Source organism: Leucoraja erinacea, chromosome 3 (assembly GCF_028641065.1).
Source record: "Leucoraja erinacea ecotype New England chromosome 3, Leri_hhj_1, whole genome shotgun sequence".
Taxonomy (NCBI): domain Eukaryota; kingdom Metazoa; phylum Chordata; class Chondrichthyes; order Rajiformes; family Rajidae; genus Leucoraja; species Leucoraja erinaceus.
In genome coordinates this window covers 43,439,229-43,459,787 of record NC_073379.1, presented here as the reverse complement: position 1 = coordinate 43,459,787, position 20,559 = coordinate 43,439,229, and the positions used below count along the sequence as shown (strand labels likewise).

At 41.5% G+C, this 20,559-nt stretch overlaps 1 protein-coding gene across 6 annotated transcripts in view; it reads right to left on the bottom strand.

The window, feature by feature from the left end:
* The window catches only part of zdhhc21 (zinc finger DHHC-type palmitoyltransferase 21), a 64,325-nt gene that overhangs the window by 13,206 nt on the left and 30,560 nt on the right, over positions 1-20,559 (bottom strand). For all 6 annotated transcript variants that reach the window (XM_055632577.1, XM_055632580.1, XM_055632581.1 and 3 more), the window contains 3 exons: positions 9,831-9,942; positions 2,307-2,445; positions 128-244 (listed from right to left, as the gene is read on the bottom strand). In XM_055632577.1, coding sequence (XP_055488552.1) covers positions 128-244; positions 2,307-2,445; positions 9,831-9,942 — 368 coding nt within the window. The remainder of the gene's footprint in view (positions 1-127; positions 245-2,306; positions 2,446-9,830; positions 9,943-20,559) is intronic.

Below are 20,559 nucleotides of genomic sequence, written 5' to 3'. Positions count from 1 at the left end.
CTTGTAAGGAGTATCTTGGTTTCCAAAAGCACAATGCCTCAGTACAGATTTGGACCTTGTCAAATTGTAACATTAATGTAATGAAACAAGCTAGATTATGCAGTAAAATGTCAGGAACTTTACTTACTGCCAGAACATTTGTCAGCTGACTGAAAAAGAGGCCAGACATCCCTCCAATCATCACTAAGGCCATTAAGGTAGATATTCGGAGCAAGGCTAGTTCATGCCTAAATATAAAGAGCTCCTTTTTGGAAAGGAAACAAAAATGCAACTTCATTCAACATAGAACATATGTAGTACATTAAACCAAACAACCCAAGAACAGGCCCTTCAGCCCATAAAGTCTATGCCGAACATGATTTCAAGACCATCACATATCTACGTGCATATAACCCCTATCCCGCTGCCTATCTAGTCTCTTTAATGCTTCTAATGTATCTGCTTGAACCACCACACTCGGCAGCACATTCCAGACATTCACCACACTCTAATAAAAAACTTGCCCTGCACTTCTTTAAACTTTGTCCCTCTCACCTTAAAGATGTGCCCTCCAGTATTTTCTATCCTGGAAAAAAGATAATACTGTCTACTGTATGCCTCTCATCATTTTATATACTTTCTTTCAGATCTCCCTGCAACCTCCAACGTTCGAGAGAAAATAATCCAAGTTTGAACCTTGAGACCATGGATTGAAAAATGGTTATTATGAGAACATTCAACTTTTTATCATTCACTGATTTGTCCATTCCATATTCTAAAATACATATCCATAGTGCTGAATTTCTGTGTCTGTATGAAAGTAAATAAATGTTCGCTGTTCGTAATGTTTTGATCCATGTTCGTTTGGACCTGGATAAATGTTGAAAGATTTTCTTCATTAAAAAAAAGGAAAATACATCTGGGTAAAGATTAAAAGACTTTCAAGATGTAGCTTGCAGAATATAATCAGAACATTGTCTAGTTTTAAATCAAATGAAGATGTCATTACCTTTTAATTCAATTACAAACCTGTGTACTCAAGACTAGAAGTTTGAACTAATCTCATTTAATTTCAATTTTAGTTACTGATTTATTTCACTTTTGACTAAAATAAGATTTTGATGTTAATGCATTCAAAACCCAATTAAATGTTTGAAGGAGCTGGTCATTGAAATCTGCTCTGTTGGACAGGCACTGCTACAGAGTCAGGAAGACCACACCCACTCTCTTGGATGAAACTATGAAATACTTTGACAAACACTCTGAATTGGAAATGTCGATCACAATTTGGTGCCTAGCAGCAATTCCAAATCTCCAGTCCCCGGCCCATTGCTCTTTGAAGGAAAACCATGCATTATGGGGATTGGGACGGAGTAAGTCCGTTGCATATTGTATTTGTGCAGTAAGTGCAAGCTGTCTGAAGACTAGGGACCATTGCAAGGTAATTATTTTCCATAACAGAGGTTGAAGGAAGATATGCCATTGTAAGATGGGAGCAGTAAGATGAGATTTGGGGTGGTTGACCATCTTTAGACTTTAGAGATGCAGCACAGAAACAGGCCCTTCGGCCCACCGAGTCCGGGCCAACCAGCGACCACCCCCATATATTAGCACTATCCCACATACTAAGGACAATTTACAATTTTTTTACTTTTTTACTAAATCCAATTAACCTACAAACATTTGGAGTGTGGAAGGAAACCGGTGCACCTGGAAAAAAACGATGAGGTCACAGGAATTACATATAAACTCCATACAGACAGCACCCGTAGTTACGATTGAACTCAAGTCTCTGGCACTGTGAGGCAGCAACTCTATCGCTGTATCTACACTTGTTTCTACTGGCATCTGGGCAAGATTGGAAGGACTGTGGAGCAAACAATAATATCGGTGTTTGCCCAAGTTACATATACTCATTTTTTGATGATCATTAATGCTTTTAATTAGTTTCTTTAAAAATCTCGAGTTAACAAATTTAGCAACCAAGACTTAAAGAACAGAATTGCTTCTTTATTTGCACCTAATGTCTTTCCAGTAATTTAAATTTGATATACCTATCATAATTTTATATACTTTTAATCCAAAAAACTGCACTTTGGTGTATCTTTCTGTGTAAGATAGACATTTTAAATATGCAACTCAAAGTTACTATGCCAAGAGAGTTAAGAGAGAAAGAGTGTTTAATTGTCATGTGTACTAATAATATAGAATACATTCTTACTTAGACCTACATAAAAGATCTGTAAACATTGTACACATAAATAACAAAAACATCAATAAATGTTTTAAAAAACATCAAAAATTACAGTTTGAACCATTCATCTTACCTCTTTTACTTTTGTCAGAGGCTGGAGGTAGTAATATTGGCAGAAATTGAGAATCAATGTGAAGAGACTCAAAAACTGTGTGTAGAAACACAGCAGTAGGAAGAGCCAGTGATTGTCTTCTCCAACACAATTATTTATCCTAAAAGAAAGATTTCACATACAAGTTTGAAGACATTGGATCCCAATTGGGGTGGATATAGAAAGGCAAACTAAGTTATAAGCTTTACATGCACAGGAGAAAAAACAAGATCAATAAAGTAAAACAGAAATATACTGAACAGAGTATTTTAGATCAATTTGATTAGTTTAGTTTAGAGATAGAGTGTGGAAACAGGGCCTTTGGACAACTGAGTCCATGCAGATTATCAATCACATGTAGACTAGTTCTATGTGATCCCACTTTTGCAACCTATACATTAGGGGCAATTTACAGAGGCCAATTAACCTAGAAACCCGCATGTCCTTGGGATGTGGGAAAAGCTGGCGTACCCAGAAAAAGCCCACTCGGTTAAATGATAATCTCCTAATATTCAAGATTATTCTTCTGGGGAAAATAGTAAGATTAAAACGAGAACTTACCAGTTTGAAGTTTGATCATTATTTTATGAGGAGTACATTGAGGGAATACGTGAAGAACCCCGCCAGGACGCATGCATGTCATTCTTCAAAGCAGCGGTGTGAAATCACAGATAACTGTAATGACTGAACATAGTAAGATTAGAGAAGAAGATACCAGTTGAGTATATGATCAAGGGTGGGAGCGGAGGGCATGTATTCCCTCAACGTACTCCTCATAAAATAATGATCAAACTTCGAACTGGTAAGTTCTCGTTTAATCTTACTATTTTACTTCGGAGTCACGTGAGTGACTACGTGAAGATTTCAAAGCTCTGTGATTTCATGCCGTGGAAACGAGTCCATGCATCACATCTGCCTTAATGACTGTGGGAGGAATTGTGTTAACATAATTTAGACATGAATCCGACATTGAAATCCATGATAAATTTATTAACACCAAATTATAGCCCCTATTTATGGGGTGAAATTATATTACAGAACTTTAAATTGTTTCTGCAAACGTTCCAGGTTTAATTACTGGTTTGTGATAAAATAGTTGGAATGTTTTTTCCCTTGACCATCCTGCTGTCTTGAGGATTTGGTCCATTGGTACATCCAATTGCATAGCTGCCGATGTAGCTGCAGCCCTGATGGAATGAGATTTTAAAATGTTAGTATCCACCCCAGCCTGTATTAGAACCTGTTTCAGCCATCTTGAGATGGTCTGGACCAGCACTTTTTGTGTGGTTGCTTGTGGCTGATTAGAAGTGCCATCTCATTGCCTCATGATGATTTTTGTGTTCTCCATATATAACAACAAATGTCTTACTATACAGAGACGATTATCTGTCGGGTAAGACCTAAATTCTATATTGAGGCCTGCTGACCCCCGTCTGTTCTGCTTGACTAATTCATAAATATAAAACGTTATATTCCCAGATGAAGAAGTCATGTTGTCCAGTCTTAATTTATGTAACGACTGTACCCTTTGTGCCGTGACCAAAACCATCAGCATGACTGTTTTCAGTGTCAGTCTTTGTAGGGACAGAGCTGTTGCTGGAAACCAATTCCTTAGCATAGTCAGGACAATACTCACATCCCATATTTGAGAGTACCTGGTTCTTGGGGGATTGATATTAAAAATTCCCCTCATAAGTTTTGTTACCAGGGGGCGAGTCCCAACAGAATGCCGCTCTGTTCCTTGCCATAGATATGTTGACAGGGCACTTCTGGCGCAGTTGATGGCACTATAACTGAGCCCCTCATCATAATGGAGGCCTGCCAGGAATTCCAGAACAGACGGGATGTTCATTGATCTGTAGGTGATACTGTTTCTGTGACAATATATCTCCCATTTCCTGATATAGACCAGATACTGTTTTTTGGGTGGACTGTCTGTGGGCCGCAGAAATAATGTTCACTGTTCGGTCCGTCAGTCCCCGCTGTAGTAGAGGTATTTTTAGACTCTACAAATTAATAAGCTCATATAGTTATGACATGGGTGGCTATCCCTTGTTACAGGATGAACCAATAAATCTGGTCTATTCGGGATGGTGATACATGGTTCTAATACCATGTCCAGTATCACAGGGAACCATGGTTGAGTAGGCCAATCGGGTACTACCAAAATACCAGACGCAGAGTCTTGCTGGATTTTCCTTAATACCCGACTGATGAGGCAGAAAGTAGGGAATGTATAAATAAACAATTTCCCCCAATGCAGCGAAAATGCATCTGTCGCCGCTGCCCCAGGGTCTGGTTCCCATGAAACATAGTTTGATAACTGGTGATTAAGTCTGGATGCGAATAGATCGATATCTGGTGTTCCATACCATGCTGTAATATCAGCAAATACTTTTTTATCCAACATCCATTCGGTGTTTTCATTAAATTTGCGTGACCTGGTGTCTGCCACTAAATTTAGTTTACCTGGTAGGTAAGTAGCTGATATCCAAATATTTCTCTGGATACACCATTGCCAAATTATATTAGCCAGATTGTCGCATGATGTCGATTTGTTTCCACCCATGTGGTTGATATATGCTATCACAGTGGTATTGTCAATCTGTAGTCTAACATGCTGGTGATATAACCCAGAACAATATGACTTTAGGCCATGGAATGCACCCAAAATTTCCAGGTAGTTTATGCCTAGTGTTTGTAATAATGATGCCTCCTGTTCATTCCATCTACCTCCACAGCTGGAGATGGAATTGGTGGCACCCCAACTAAGTGCACTGGCATCAGTTTGTAGCACCATAGAAGGGTTGCTGATAATGATTGGATTGGAACAATGCCGAATGTTATCTTTCCACCATTTTAGTTCCATTATAGCTTCGATTGGTAGCTTCATTGGTCTGTCAAAATGACCAGCATTAATTTTGAGTGCTCGTATTTTTGCCCTCTGTAAATTTTGGTAATGTAAAGGTCCGAATTGTGTGGCTGGAAAAGCAGCCACCATTTTGCCAATTACTCTTGCTACCAATCTGATGGATGGTTTACTGATGTCAATGAGGTTATTGCAAGCCTCTATTAAGACTATAGCCTTTCCCTTTGGCAAAGTCACTGACATGTGAACTGAGTCAATGGTGAACCCCAAATAATCCATTGTGGTGGAAGGCGTTAATTTAGATTTAACTGGATGGATAATAAACCCCAGTTTTTCAAATAATTGTTTTGTGGCTGTTACAGTTTGTTTGGCCAATTCCAAAGTTTTGCCCACAATAAGTATGTCATCTAGATATGCCATGATCATGTGTTTTCGTTTCCGCAGAAACGCTAGGGCTGGTTTCAAAATCTTCGTGAACAGCCTGGGGGCTGATGTTAACCCATTTACAGAGGATCTCTCCTGAACTACAATCACCACCACAGCAGTCAAGAAGGCCCAGCAGTGACTCTATTTTCTGGGGATCCTCAGGAAAAACAAGCTGGAGGAGAAGCTGCTGGTGTCCTTCTACCGCTGCTCCATCGAGAGTGTGCTGGCGTACTGTATAACCACATGGTATGCCAGCTGCTCTGCAGCGGACAGGAGAGCCCTTCAAAGGGTCATCAACACCGCACAAAAAAAATCACTGGCTGCCCACTGCCCTCCCTGAAGGACATCTTCAGCTCTCGCTGCCTTGGCAGGGCAGCCAACATCCTGAAGGACCCTTCCCACCCTGGACACAACCTGTTCCACCTGCTGCCCTCTGGCAGACAGTACAGGTATTTCAAAACTCGCACAAACAGACTCAGAGACAGCTTCTACCCCATAGCCATACGTGAACTTAACAATGCAAAATAAGAAATAACACTCACATTCAACTGAATGGTTCTACCTAGCTGCTATTGTTATTTATCTGTCATTTTTTTAATATGTATATATTTTTACCTTTTCTTATATATTTAAAATTGCTCTTGTGAATCGCACCGTGGGATTAACTTTTAAATTTCGTTGTACTATGTGCAATGACAATAAAGAGATTCATTCATTTGGCAGCGCTCTATACTGCCAGAGCTGTCCCATCCAGTTGAATTTTAAGTAACATCTGTGGTCACCTCGTATAGGCACTGAATAGTAAGCATCTTTTAAATCGATGCTAGCCATGAAGTAACCTTTGGGAATCAATTGTTTAGCAGTAACAAAGGTTTCCATTTTGAAATGAATATATTGTACAAATGTATTCAAATTGGTCAAATCTATGATGATGCGACAACCACCATCTTTTTTGTTTTTGGTAAAGATATTGGACACAAATTCCAGCAATTCGTGTTGGGATTTTTCAATTACCCCTTTTGCGTAAAGCAGCTCCAGTTCAGCATGTGCTTCTGATTTTTCTTTACCTGAAAGTACGAAAGTACGTACATGCTGAACTGGAGGGCTATATTTGTGTATAAATTCTATGGTATATCCCTGGATACTGCTTAAAATATAAGTGTCGGTAGTTAACATACTCCATGCATCCAGAAAGAAGTGTAATCTCCCCCCCAACCTCCATACTCCCTGCAATTTGTAAGGAACCAGACCCACCTACCTCCATGGTTACCATGGAGGTTTACCTCTTTTTGTAAATCCTTCGTGGAGGTTGAGGCGCCGGTGTCTGGGTTTGTGGTTGGGTTGGTGTTGGAGGTTTGCGTATCTTCCAAAAAGGCCGGTCTGGGCCATGGCCTAAAAAAGACCAATGTTCGCTGTACCTGGACTTTGAGCTTTCACCAGTTTGTCTTGTTCGACTCGTGGGTGCGTAAGGGTGCTGTTTATGGCCGTAGTATTTTTTCAATGAAGTCGCTTTTATGAGCCCCTGGGTTTTTGGCCTAATCATCAAGCTCCTTTCTTGCTTGGATAGATTAACCTTTAAATAGTAAAAGTGGTCCAAAGTGTTTCACAGGTTTGCACAGACCTGCGAATTTCGGGTTTAGAGCAGGTCGGTAATGGCACTCAAATTCCTGATGCTGTTTATTTCATATTGTGTGTTGCAAAGCAGTGCAGTGCATCCTGTTGATCCTGCGACATCTCCTTTTCATCTACTGTGACAGCGAAAGCTGGATTAGTGCCCGCTGTTATGAGCTTTAAAAATTTTTTGGAGTTTGACATCCAAGCCCCAAAACTCCTGCTCCGACATGTTTCCATATGCAGATTATTTACAATGGGAACATTCAGGGATATACAGTTTCCTACCTTTAAGTGTTTGCCGTGGTGTCCATCACAGCCTGTTCCTGTAGCTGAATCAGAGACATATTATCTATACTATAAGCCATTTTGTTCCAGGTTTCAGCCAGTCTGGTACCTGGCTGATGAAGTCTTGCCCCATGTCCAGTCGATTTTCACGTTTACACCCCTTGAACACTGATTTCTGTTCTGTAAAATCCCCCTTTTCAACCCGCCCCCCCAGAATTGCGCCCCAGTACGGACCTGGCCTCTGACGAGGGAGATGCACTGTGCAGCCCTACAAGAGGCTGCTGTGGGTGTGATATATTGCCCACAGTAACTGGACTCCATCTCCCGGAGCCTGTCACGTTGGAGCATCTGCTCCACAAGCCGCTCCATCCGGCTCCAGCGCTCACGGTTGCTGGCCGCTCGCGGCTGCTCGAAGTCGGACTCATCTGAGTCAACGACTTTGTTGGTTTTTTGTTTTGCCTTACCGCCTGGCCGCGGTGTAGATCTGGCCAGTGCGGGGGCGAAGTCGGGCACAGCTGTTCCCATTACGGGTGATTCATGTGCCGCTGGCCGCTGCTGGCTGCCCGCAACTCCACGGTCCTCCCCCGCCAGCTTTGTTGCAGCCCTCGTTGTTTTCTTGGACTTGTCCATTGACTCCCCACCTGTAAAACAGTATGGGAACAACACAAAAGACCGCAGAGTATCTCTTACCTGCAGGTTCTGGCTTTTAAACTTGCCTCTGCGGGGAACGTCGTTCCACCCCACCTGACTGTTTTGCAATGCGTGTAGCGATATGACACACATGCATCCTGGCGGGGTTCTTCACGTAGTCACTCACGTGACTCCGAAGTAAAATACTGAATGCAATTGCACACCTTACTCTTTTTGCATTACAGTGGCAGTAGGAAGAAATAGAAGAGGCCATAGGAGCATTATTAGGCTTAATTTAATATACTTAGATACAATAGGAAAAGTTAGATCAAAGTTGAGACTGAGCTGGTACAAGACAGTGCAGTGCACCAGGAGCTGTGACCGATTCTATCAACATCAATGGGTTAAATCTGCAACATTAGCGATACAAACCATACACGTGTGAAATTAAGATTGCTTTTGTTCGTGATTAGGTGACCACAATGTTTGCTTGGAAACTTAAATGTGCTGAAGCGAATCTCAAAAGGGTAGGGCTCATAAAGTCAGAATTTTAAGGAAAGTTTTCCATTTGTCTTCTGCTTCCAAAATTATTTGTGTGTGTGTGTGTGTGTGTGTGTGTGTGTGTGGTGTGTGTATGAGCTGAGAGAGAGAGAGAGAGAGAGAGAGAGAGAGAGAGAGACACACACACACACACACACACACACAGGCAGCGTGGAGTACCTTTAACTGCATGTGTGGGAGAGAGAGAGGCAGACGCACACACACACACAATGGGCAGTGTGTACCTCTGTCCGTGTGGGTGTAGGGGAGAGAGAGACACAGAGACAGTGTGGACCTCTGATTGTGTAGGGGAGAGAGGGGGAGAGAGACAGAGAGAGGCACAGAGGCTGTGTGACTGTTTCGCAATGCGTGTACGATATGACATGGGGCGTCCTGGGGGGAAGAGAAAGAGCGCGTAGTCACTAGGTCTATCTGTGTGTGTAAAATACTGAGAGACTAAGCAGACCTTACTCATTTGGGGCATTACAGAAAGCAGTAGGAAGAAATAGAAGAGGCCATAGGAGCATTATTAGGCTTAATTTAATATACTTAGATACAATAGGAAAAGTTAGATCAAAGTTGAGACTGAGCTGGTACAAGACAGTGTAGTGCACCAGGAGCAGTGACCGATTCTATCAACATCAATGGGTTAAATCTGCAACGTTAGCGATACAAACCATACACGTGTGAAATTAAGATTGCTTTCGTTCCTGATTAGATGACCACAATGTTTGCTTGGAAACTTAAATGTGCTGAAGCGAATCTCAAAAGGGTAGGGCTCATAAAGTCAGAATTTTAAGGAAAAATTTCCAATTGAATTCTGCTTCCAAAATTCTTTTCACTTACCATAGCGATATTACAGCCCATATCACATCCAACCAGGGATAATGTTTCCAGACACAGATCTATGTTTATGATTTGTTTTGGAACAAAACTGTTGTCCCGACCCCATACTGTAGCCACGTTCATTTCAGAAACTAGTGCAAACTTTACGTATTAAGTTCTACAAGCAACGTGAAATAAGATGCCACATATATATATGTGTGTGTGTGTGTGTGTGTGTGTGTGTGTGTGTGTGTGTGTGTGTCGTTTTTATTTCATGTTATTTTGTTTCCAGAATACAAAGCTTAGTAAAAACTTACCAGGGGCAATGATGATCCATTTTACGAATGCAGTGTCCACACCGACTGCAGTGATGTGATCGCTTTGGTCTCATCTTGTTACATTTATTACAGGTTTCCCAGTTTTGGCTTTCTGGAGAATTAAAGATAAATGGACCTTAATCTCATGATCAATCCTTCCTAAGAAATTGTATTTCTGCAGAAACCCCATTTGTTTATCCCAACCTTGGGGCATGACTTGAAGCAAGATATTATTAATCATAATTATTGAAACAATATCAATGCATAAGCAATACATAACATGTGCAGGTTGCAAAATAATCCACAAAAAAATGTTTCTTTCCTCCTTTGTGGACCATTTCATATGACTACCTGCAAGTGTTGCTATAAGGTTTGGAAATAATAGCTGCAGATGACGATTTTTTAAAAAGAAAGCTAATGCAAGAATACAGGGAGGCTCAAAAAAAAATTTAATGAATGAAGCATTGTTGCTGATTAATTTGGCTATTATTTCCAGTTTCTTAGAAGAGCGAATGAGAGGGGAATTAAATTAGACCACTTAAAGCCTGTTGCTACTCAGCCACTTAAGAATTCAAAATGAGTTCCAATATATATAAGGAAAATTCAATTGAGAGATGTTTGACATACAGTAATATCTGAGTGATATGAACGCACAAAGGACTGCAGATGCTGGAATCTTGAGCAAAACGCAAAGTGCTCGAGTCAGGCAGCATCTTTGGAGGGAATAGAAACATAGAAATTAGGTGCAGGAGTAGGCCATTCGGCCCTTCGAGCCTGCACCACCATTCAATATGATCATGGCTGATCATCCAACTCAGTATCCCGTACCTGCCTTCTTTCCATACCCTCTGATCCCCTTAGCCACAAGGGCCACATCTAACTCCCTCTCTTAAATATAGCCAATGAACTGGCCTCGACTACCCTCATGGAAGAGAGTTCCAGAGATTCACCACTCTCTGTGTGAAAAAAGTTCTTCTCATCTCGGTTTTAAAGGATTTCCCCCTTATCCTTAAGCTGTGACCCCTTGTCCTGGACTTCCCCAACATCGGGAAACAATCTTCCTGCATCTAAATTTCGTAAGTTTCTATAGATCCCTCTCAATCTCCTAAATTGGACAGGCAATGTTTCTAGTTGGGACCAGTAATATGTTTGTGCATCTAATGCACCAACTGAACTGCAGAGCATGTCAAATTAGTGTAGATTAAAAATTATTCTAGCAATCAGGGCACAAAATCTAGACTGATTTTTTAGTGGAACACTGAGGGAGTGCTGTACAATCAGAAGCAAATGTGAGAACAAGTGAATCAGAGCAATAGTTTCAGAGAGTTTCTGCAAATAAACATGCTCTCACGTCCAAACTGACCATCTAACACCTGTTTTAAACCAATCCTATATTAATCCCACTTTCTTTTATTTTCCTCACATTCCTATCAACTCCCCCTCAGATTCTACCACTGACCTACAATTTACAGTGACCAATTAGCCCACCAGTCTGTATGTTTTTCAGATGCGAGGGGAAATCAGAGCACCCAGATGAAACCCATGCGGGGAGAGGGAGAACATAAATTTACATACAGACAACGCCGGAAGTCATGACTGCAGCAAGGTCGCTAGTAATGCAAGGTTAACTGTGCCACTCCACTGTCCTTTGGTCCTCACCAGTCTCAACCAACAGATAAGGTTTATCTGACGATTAGCACACTTCACTTCACAACAACTTTCTTTGAACAAATTGGTTGCTGCATTCCCTGTCGGAACAGTGATCATGCATCAAATGGACTTCAGTGGTTGCAATATACTTTGTTTGCGGTCATGAAATTTACTGCAGTTACGGAAACTAAACTAATGAGCCGTTTGTCTTTCTATCATTGGCACTGTGGCGCAGCAGTAGAGTTGCTGCCTTACAGCGCCAGAGACCCGGGTTTGATCCTGACTACGGGTACTGCCTGTTTGGAGTTTCTCCATTCTCCCCGTGACCACTTGGGTTTCCTCCCACACTCCAAAAATGTACAGGTCTGTGGGTTAATTGGCTTCGGTAAAGATTGTAAATTGTCCCTCGTGAGTAGGGTAGTGCTAGTGTAGGGGGGTCGCTGGTCAGCACGGGCTCGGTGGGCCTGTTTTTTTCACTGTATCGGTAAACTAAACGAGAGTACTTACAGTATATAACAATTGAAGAGATCTCAAAGACCTTTGAGATGAGGTCAATCTGGGCCTACAGAGACACCCTCTGGCTGCACCCCAGAGCTAGGTCGCAGCAACCTGCCCGGGGTACACAGGAATGAGATAGGAGTGATCCTGGAAGAGTATGATCCTGTGTTGGAGGCAAAATCTATGACCAGCACCACAACAATTCCGATGAACGAAGAAAAACAATAGCTCCTTTCACACCCCTTTCAAGACGTCTCACGGCATTTTACAGTACCCACAAAAATACCGTACTCCCTCTGTGTACACCTTCAAAGGTGCTGCTCTGGAGAGCTAGCCCAAACATGGATGCTCAAATCTCCAGAATAGCATTTGGATTCTGATTCAATACCATAATCTTCTGATTCAAGAAAGATATTACCCTCAAGAACATCAATGTGATAGACTCTGCCAACCATAGCCAATCAGAAACACCAAGGTGGCAGTCAGAGCTCTGCTGAGGACCAGGTGGTTGTATTGGTCAGATGTACATCCAGTGGCGCTGTTACTGGCTGCCTCCGCCTTCAGTCCGGTATCTTTTTTTATTTTATGTTATGTTTGAAGTATGTTTTTTGTACCTTTAAAGAGGTGCCTGCATGAGGGAGCTACAAACGGAGGCAATGTTTGTGACTGCTAGCTATTCTTAGGAGAGGTTTGTTAGGGCTGCAATAAATCTAGGTGTTGGTGAAGCTGCGTTAGGCTCTGCAATGAACTCTTTGCCCCATGACAACTCGGATCAACATATCAGCATGCAATACAATTGGATATAAGGGACTAATCTCTTGGCATTGACATGAGCTACTGTTACCTTTAGCACCTCCAGTGGGTATACACGGGAATGCGATCTCTCACAGGAGCAAGACACCTATCTTGTTTGTCACCTTATACACATGCTTCGAATCAGAAGACTTTGCAGAAGGCTTTCTTGATATCCAGTCAAGTAGTAGAATAGAAGTTCAATTCGGACATAATGCCCACCATGCTTTCCAGTCACAATGCAACCATTCAAAATAATTAGTTACAGGCTGCCTTTAAGCAATGCTACTACTCATGACATTGTGCTCTTTGCCAATTAACTTATTTGACAGGCATTGTCATAAATGCAGCTGGGAACAATGTGAATATGAATGGGAGTGTAACCCGACCTGTTCATATCATTACATCCCAGATATACTGTACTTCGAAAGATCATCAAGAATCCCCAACATTTAAGTCATACCCCCTTCTCATTGCTATCATCAAGCAGGAGGGACATAAGCCTGAGTTCCTATACCACAAGGTTCAGGAACAGCTCTACAGACATACAGGTTTATTGGTGACTTGGCTTTGGTAAAAATTGTAAATTGTTTCTAGTGCATAGGGTAGTGTTGGTGTACGGGGTGATTGCTGGTTGACACAGACTCGGTGGGCCGAAGGGCTTTTTTCCACGCGGTATCTCTAAAGTCTAAAGCTACTTTCCTACAAATATCAGGTTCTTGAATCACCTGCACAACTCTAACCCTACCTTGACAACAGAAAACTATGGATCATCTCTAGCATAACTATGGACTTGTTTTTTTTTCCTCTTGTTTGATGTTTTGCACTTATCTCTTACTTTTTGCAGTCTGCTTTATTTTAAAATTGTATATGCAATTTAAACAGAATTTATGTACACTTTGTTTTTTCTGTATGTGCCTGTGATGTTACTGCAAACAATATTTATTGCTTATTTATTTGTCTGGATATTTTGTATTTATTTATTTATTCATTTGTTTTTTTTCTCTATAAATACTAAACTTTTTTCATGTTTATTATGGGTTTTACAGAGTACTATGTTTACATTTCTGTAAGAATTTCAATGATGCATTTTGGGACAGATAACAATAAAACACTCTTGACTCCCGACTTGGTTTTTCAGAGGTACATGTAATTGGATTGTTGTACCACTAGAGGGAGGAGACAAGCAACAAAACCTGTGACCGCTGTGAGGAATTATAAAATTGCACAGGACACCTAGTGAACGCCTAGTATTTCCCCCCCCACTTTCACCTAGTCATCTGAAGAAAAGTAATTTTCATCTTAAGAAAATTTCAGATCTGGAAATCTAAAATGAAAACTAAGAGCTGAAAATACTCAGCAAGCGCATCTGAGGGAAGAGAAACAGAGGTAACATTTCAGGCCAAAGACCCATTGTCAGAACTTTTTGGTGACTTTAATCTACAGAATTAAGAGTATAGGTCATTAATCCCTGATTGAGTAGTATTGGAAAACAAATTAAACCTGTTACTTAGAACTCTGTAGAACAATAACCATTAATTATTTTTTAAACTAATTTTTTAGTTATTGCTCCGGACAGTGGTGCCACTGTTATTAAACTGCAATGACTATGAAATATTGTATAAATATAATAATAAATATAATATAATAGTATACAATCTCATACAATGATGGACAACAACCATTAGAATGGCAACAGGTATTATTTTAAAGAGATGCCAATCATCATGACTAATTAGATGATGTGATTTGGCACCAGGTCACTGCATCTCAGGCTCCATCTGATCACTTTGAATGATTAGTTTAGTTTACTTTAGAGATACAGTGTGGAAGCAGACTCTTCGGCCCACTGAGTCCACACCGACCAGCGATCCCCGCACATTAGCACACTATCCTACACGCACTAGGGACAATTTACACTTATACCAAGCCAATTTACCTACATATCTGTATGACATACCTGTACGTAATTGGAGTGTGGGAGGAAACCGAAGATCTCGGAGAAAACCCACGTGATCACGGGGAGAACGTAAAAACTCCATTCAGACAACACCCGAAGTCGGGATCGAACCCGGGTCTCCGGTGCTGCAAGCGCTGTAAGGCAGCAGCTCTACCACTGTGCCACTGTGCTGGCCTTTACTTAATTAGAAGTTTACATGACATGTCCTCTTGACATGTAGCGATGTAGAAGACATGCTAGTGAGAGAAACTAGATTGCATAAAAACAAAAATGTCCTGAGAATGGAACAGGTATTACATATCCGTCAAAAAAAAACCTTTCACTGAACGTGCAGATCAGATCCCTATCCCTTCAAACATCACTGACAAGCGGGGGCTCAGGATATTGGCCCTTCCACAGGATTACAAATGAAATGTGCCATGGGTCCTTAGTCAGCATGTAACCTAGACTTCTAATTTTCAGCCAAGAAAACAATAAGTACCAGAGAGTAATTCAATATAAATTGATTGAAACAGAAAACTGCACAAAATACCAGCATTTCATTTCCAGTAAGAGACCGCTCTTCTTTAATAAGATCCATTGCTCCCAAGGTTCTAAAAGGCATCATACACAGCTAACGGCTTCTTGTACAATGCAGCACCACCCCATATCTTTACAACCATGTGTCATATTTGTGCAGTATCTAATCTCATCAACCTCAGCTGGCACAGTGACTGCACAAATCTGTCATACATCTTTCAGAAATTCTTATTTCTCAAGTCAAGTGTGGACTTTCATCATAAATTGTAAGCCCCTGGGGAGTGTTATAGAATGAATGAATTAATACGTTTATTGTCATTGCACAATACTGTGCAACAAAATTCCATTGCATCTCCTCCGGTTAAAAAATACAAACACGACAACCATTGACACATACGTACACTTATTAATAAAAATAATAAATAAGTATTTAAAAAGAATTTTAAAAGAATGTTGCATTTCTTGGAATTACATTTTGCTTCCCCAGTGTTCTCTATTGGAATTAAGTTATTTTATCGCACATGGGTAGAAACTATTTTTTAGTCGGTGCGAGCCTTCAGAGACCTGAATCGCCTCCCAGAGGGTAGCAGAGTGAAAAGGTGGTTGGCAGGGTGGGATGTGTCCTGCTTGATGTTTGTGGCCCGGCGCAAGCATCGGGCCCTATATATATCATCCAAGGAGGGCAGTTGAGCGTTTGTAATGCTCTGTGCAGTTTTTATAACTCTCTGCAGCGCCCTCCTCTCAGCCACAGTGCAGCTAGCAAACCACACCAGGATGCCATAGGAGAGGATACTTTCCACGGCGCATCGGTAGAAGGACAGCAGCAGCGGCTGAGAGACGTTTGCTCTCCGCAGAGACCTCAGGAAATACAGCCGCTGATGTGACTTCTTCACGAGAGTGACGGTGATCATTTGCCATTTGAGGTCCTGGGAGATGTTTATTCCCAGGAACTTAAAGCCATTGACCCTCTCCACCATGTCTCCTTTGATGTATAAAGGAGCAGGTTCCTCTCTCCTCTTCCTCCTGAAGTCAACGACCAGTTCTTTTGTTTTTGATGGGTTGAGTACCAGGTTGTTTTTGGTACACCAGTCATTTTTTGGACTTCATCTCTGTAGGCAAACTCGTCGTTGTTGTTTATCAGTCCCACCACAGTCATGTCGTCCGCAAACTTGATGATCCTGTTTGTACTGTGTGTTGGTGTACAGTCACAAGTTTATATTGTATACAAGATGGGACTCAGCACACAACCTTGTGGCGCTCCTGTGCTGAGCGTCAGGACTGGGGAGTAAGTGGACCCCATCCCCATCACAGACAGTCTGTGGGCGGTCTGTTAAAAAGTCCTTAATCCATCCGCATGTGTTTGCTTTAACACCCAGATCAGACAGTTTGTCCACCATTCTGCTGGGGATGATGGTATTAAATGCAGAACTAAAATCTACAAATAACATCCTCACATATGAGCTAGGGCGCTCCAGATGTGTCAGTGCAGAATGTAGAGCTATGTTGATGGCATCCTCCGTTGACCTATTAGCTCTATATGCAAACTGATGCTGATCCAGGGTAGATGGAAGTGAGGACTTAATGTGGGCCAGGACCAGCCGTTCAAAACACTTCATCACCGTTGAAGTGAGAGCAACAGGTCTATAGTCATTCAAGCTAGTAATGGATGTTTTTTGGGTACAGGCATGATGACAGCAGTCATGAAGCATTTAGGGACAGTGCACGTTGACAGAGAGAGGTTAAAGATGTCGCTAAAAACCTCCGCTAACTGGTCTGCACAGTCCCGCAATACTCTCCCCAGAACAGAAGACATATGAGTACAAGTACAGTAAACCCACGTTATTATAGACTTCTTTAGAACAGATTTTGGTTATAGCAGACTGTCAATTTAAGAACACAGACTGCTCGTTTTACTGCAGACGCTATTGAAATTGACAAGGCATTGAAATTGATAAGCAATCGCTCCAATCAACCCTTACTCAGTTATTGTGAACAATCACTAATGGAATTGATTATTGAAGTTAAGACATTAAGTTGCAATAGTACAAGGCTTGAAGTATTGTGTACAGTTTGAGTCGCATGGCTATAGGAAAGATGCCATTATGCTGGAAAAAGTGCAGAAAGGTTTTACGAGGATGTTGCCAGGACTTGAGTTATAGAGATAGGTTGCACAGGCTAGGACTATATTCCTTGGACCTGAGCAGATTGAGGGATGATCTAATGGAGATGTATAAAATAATGAGGTGCATAGATAGGATAAAAGCTTAGTCTTCTTTCCAATGTTGAGGAATCAAAAACTAGAGGGCGTAGGTTTAAGGTAAAAGGGGAAGGATTTAATAAAAACCCGAGTTGCGATTTTATTACTACAAAGGTTCAAAGGTCTGATTATTGTCACGCGTACCAATTAAGGTACAGTGAATCTCAAATTACCACACAGCCATGCTAAGAAAAAGCAACAAGACACATAACTATATACAAATTAACATAAACATCCACCACATCTCCACATTTCTCACTGTGATGGAAGGCAATAAAGTCTTCTTTGTATATCACACCTATGCATATGGAATGTTCTGGCAGAAGAGGTGGTTGAGACAGCTTCATAATAAAATATTTAAGGGACATTTGGACAGTTGTATGGATAGGAAAGGTTTAGAGGGTCAAATGCAGACAAATGGAATGAGTATAGATGGGTATCTTGCTCAGCGTGTTTAAATTGGCTGAAGAGCCTGTTTTGCTGTTGTATGATTCTATGACTAACTGTAACAGCAACTCAGTGGTGCAGAGGATAGTGCTGCTATCACAAATCTCAGTTCTCAGTTCTAATCTCAGCTGTGTAGTTTGCATATCCTCAGCATGACCGTGCAGATGTTTCCCTGACACTCCAATTTCCACCCACATCTTAAAGATGTCTGAAGAAAGATCCTGAAGCATTACCTATCTTTGTCCTCCAGAGATGGTGCCTGACTCGCTGAGTTATGCCTTCACTGTGTTCCACACAAAATTCCAGCATCAGCAGGTCCTTGTCACATGCACACATACCCATGTGCACACACCCATGCGCACACACCCATGCGCACACATCCACACTCACGTGCACCAGTTTGGCAGGTTAACTGACAGCTGCAACTTACCCTGAGTGTAGATGGGTGTGAGGAAAAAAGGTGAGGTAGGAGTGAGAATTATTATGCACATGATAGAATATGTTACGTAATAAATGGGGCAGATAGTGGAATTGATCCAAGGGCCAGCATGGATCCGATGGACCAAAGAGTCTCCTTCTATGTCATAAGGAAAAATAGGCATAACATTAAAAAAACACAGGATGTCATTTATACAAAGACCAAATATCAACTAAATGCAATATAAACCTACCCTGGGGAAAGCTGCAGACATTTATTGCCAGCTAGATGAAATAAGCCAAATAACATAGACCACTAATATTCCTTTGCAACCAACATGACCCAATGATGCTGAGATTATATCCATAACAACCAACGCTGATCTGATTACAAAAAGATGGAGTAATTCAGTGGGACACGCAGCATCTCTGGAAAGAATGAATGGATGACGTTTCAGGTCGAGACCCTTCTTCAGACCCTGCATCTGCAGTTCCTTCTTACACAACCATAATCTGATTATTTTTTCCCTACATGAAGTTCAAGTTTTGGAATATTGTAAAAAATACTGATTACATAATTCCATCCGTTAAATACAGATGGCTCACCATCCAAATATAACTCAACCATTTCCTGAAAACATTATAATTTTAAGTCGTGTGCTCTGTTGCTGAGCAACCAGAGGGCCAATTTTTTGCGCATCTTCCAAATTCGCTCCTTACATTTAGTCTGAAGAATGGAAGGATTCAGTAAAGAGCTAAAGCCAACTGCAATAACCACCAATCACCACAACAACAGACTTCTGCCATAGGGCTCAATGTCCACAGATTAACTATTTATTCTCAGTCAGTGGATGTGGAGAGGATGTTTCCACTAGTGGGAGAGACTAGTGGTCATACTCAGAATTACTGACGTTCTTTTAGGAAGGAGATAAGGAAGAATATCTTTAGTCAGAGGGTGGTGAATCTGTGGAATTCTTTGCCACAGAAGGCCGTCAGTGGATATATTTAAGACAGAGATAGATATATTCTTGAGTAGTACGGGTGTCAGATGTTATGGGGAGAAAGCAGGAGAAAAGGGTTAGGAGGGAGAGATAGATCAGCCGTAGATAAGCAGAGTAGACTGGATGGGCCGAATGGCCTAATTTTGCTCCTTTCACATGATCATATGATAGTTGTACAGCACAGAAACAGGCTCTTTGACCTACCTCGTGAACACCAATCCTTCATACCCATCTACACCAAACCCATTTGCCTGCATTAGGACCATCCACCTCTATGTCTTATCTATTTAAATCTATATAACTAAAAGTCTCATCTTGACCACTTCCTGTCTGCACAGCCCTGAGGATTTTTCTGTTCGATAAAAAAGAAAAAAGTTATGAGTATATAGAAAATCTTGAGATTAGCCGATTGGTCCTCTCGCTTGTCAATCACCACGGTGAAGGTAACACCCCTTCTGGGGTGGGGAAGTGGGGGCAGGACTATAAACCCCGGATGCCTGGACATGAGTCAGTCACTCTGGAAGATCGCGAGGGAGAGTCTACAACTGTGATTCTAAGCTGTGAATCAACTAAACTGTGAGTCTCCAATGTACTTGCAATAAATGAATTGTTAGTACTTAATGACAATGCAATGAGTTGTTTGGCAATTTGGTGACCTGCACTCTGCTTGAAAAGCAATGAAATTGAATTTGGTGGTCTGCACTCTGCTTTAAGTGCTATGAAATTTAATTTGGTGACCTGCACTCTGCTTGAAATGCTATGAGGTTGAATTTGGTGGCCTGCGCTCTGATTGAAATGCTATGAAATTGAATTTGATGGCCTGCACTCTGCTCAAAATGGAATTTCAAGAAATAGATGCGAGTGAACTGCCAGCAGACCAGCCCTGAGTGACGGAGCTGCCAGCCCACCAGCCCTGAGAGACTGAGCTACCAACCTACCAGGCCTGAGTGACTGAACTGCCAGCCCACCAGACCTGAGTGACTGAGCTGTCAGTCCAAGAACTCATTCAGCCCACAATGTCCATACTAGCCCTCTGGAAACCAGTCCCTTCAGACCACAACACCCATACTAGCGTTACAGAAAGCCCCCCCAACTGGCCACCAATACTGGAATTTGTGGAGAGGTAGAATATTGCATTGGAGGTCCAGCTCTCCCGTGTAAACATGGGACCCAGTGTATTTCTAAATG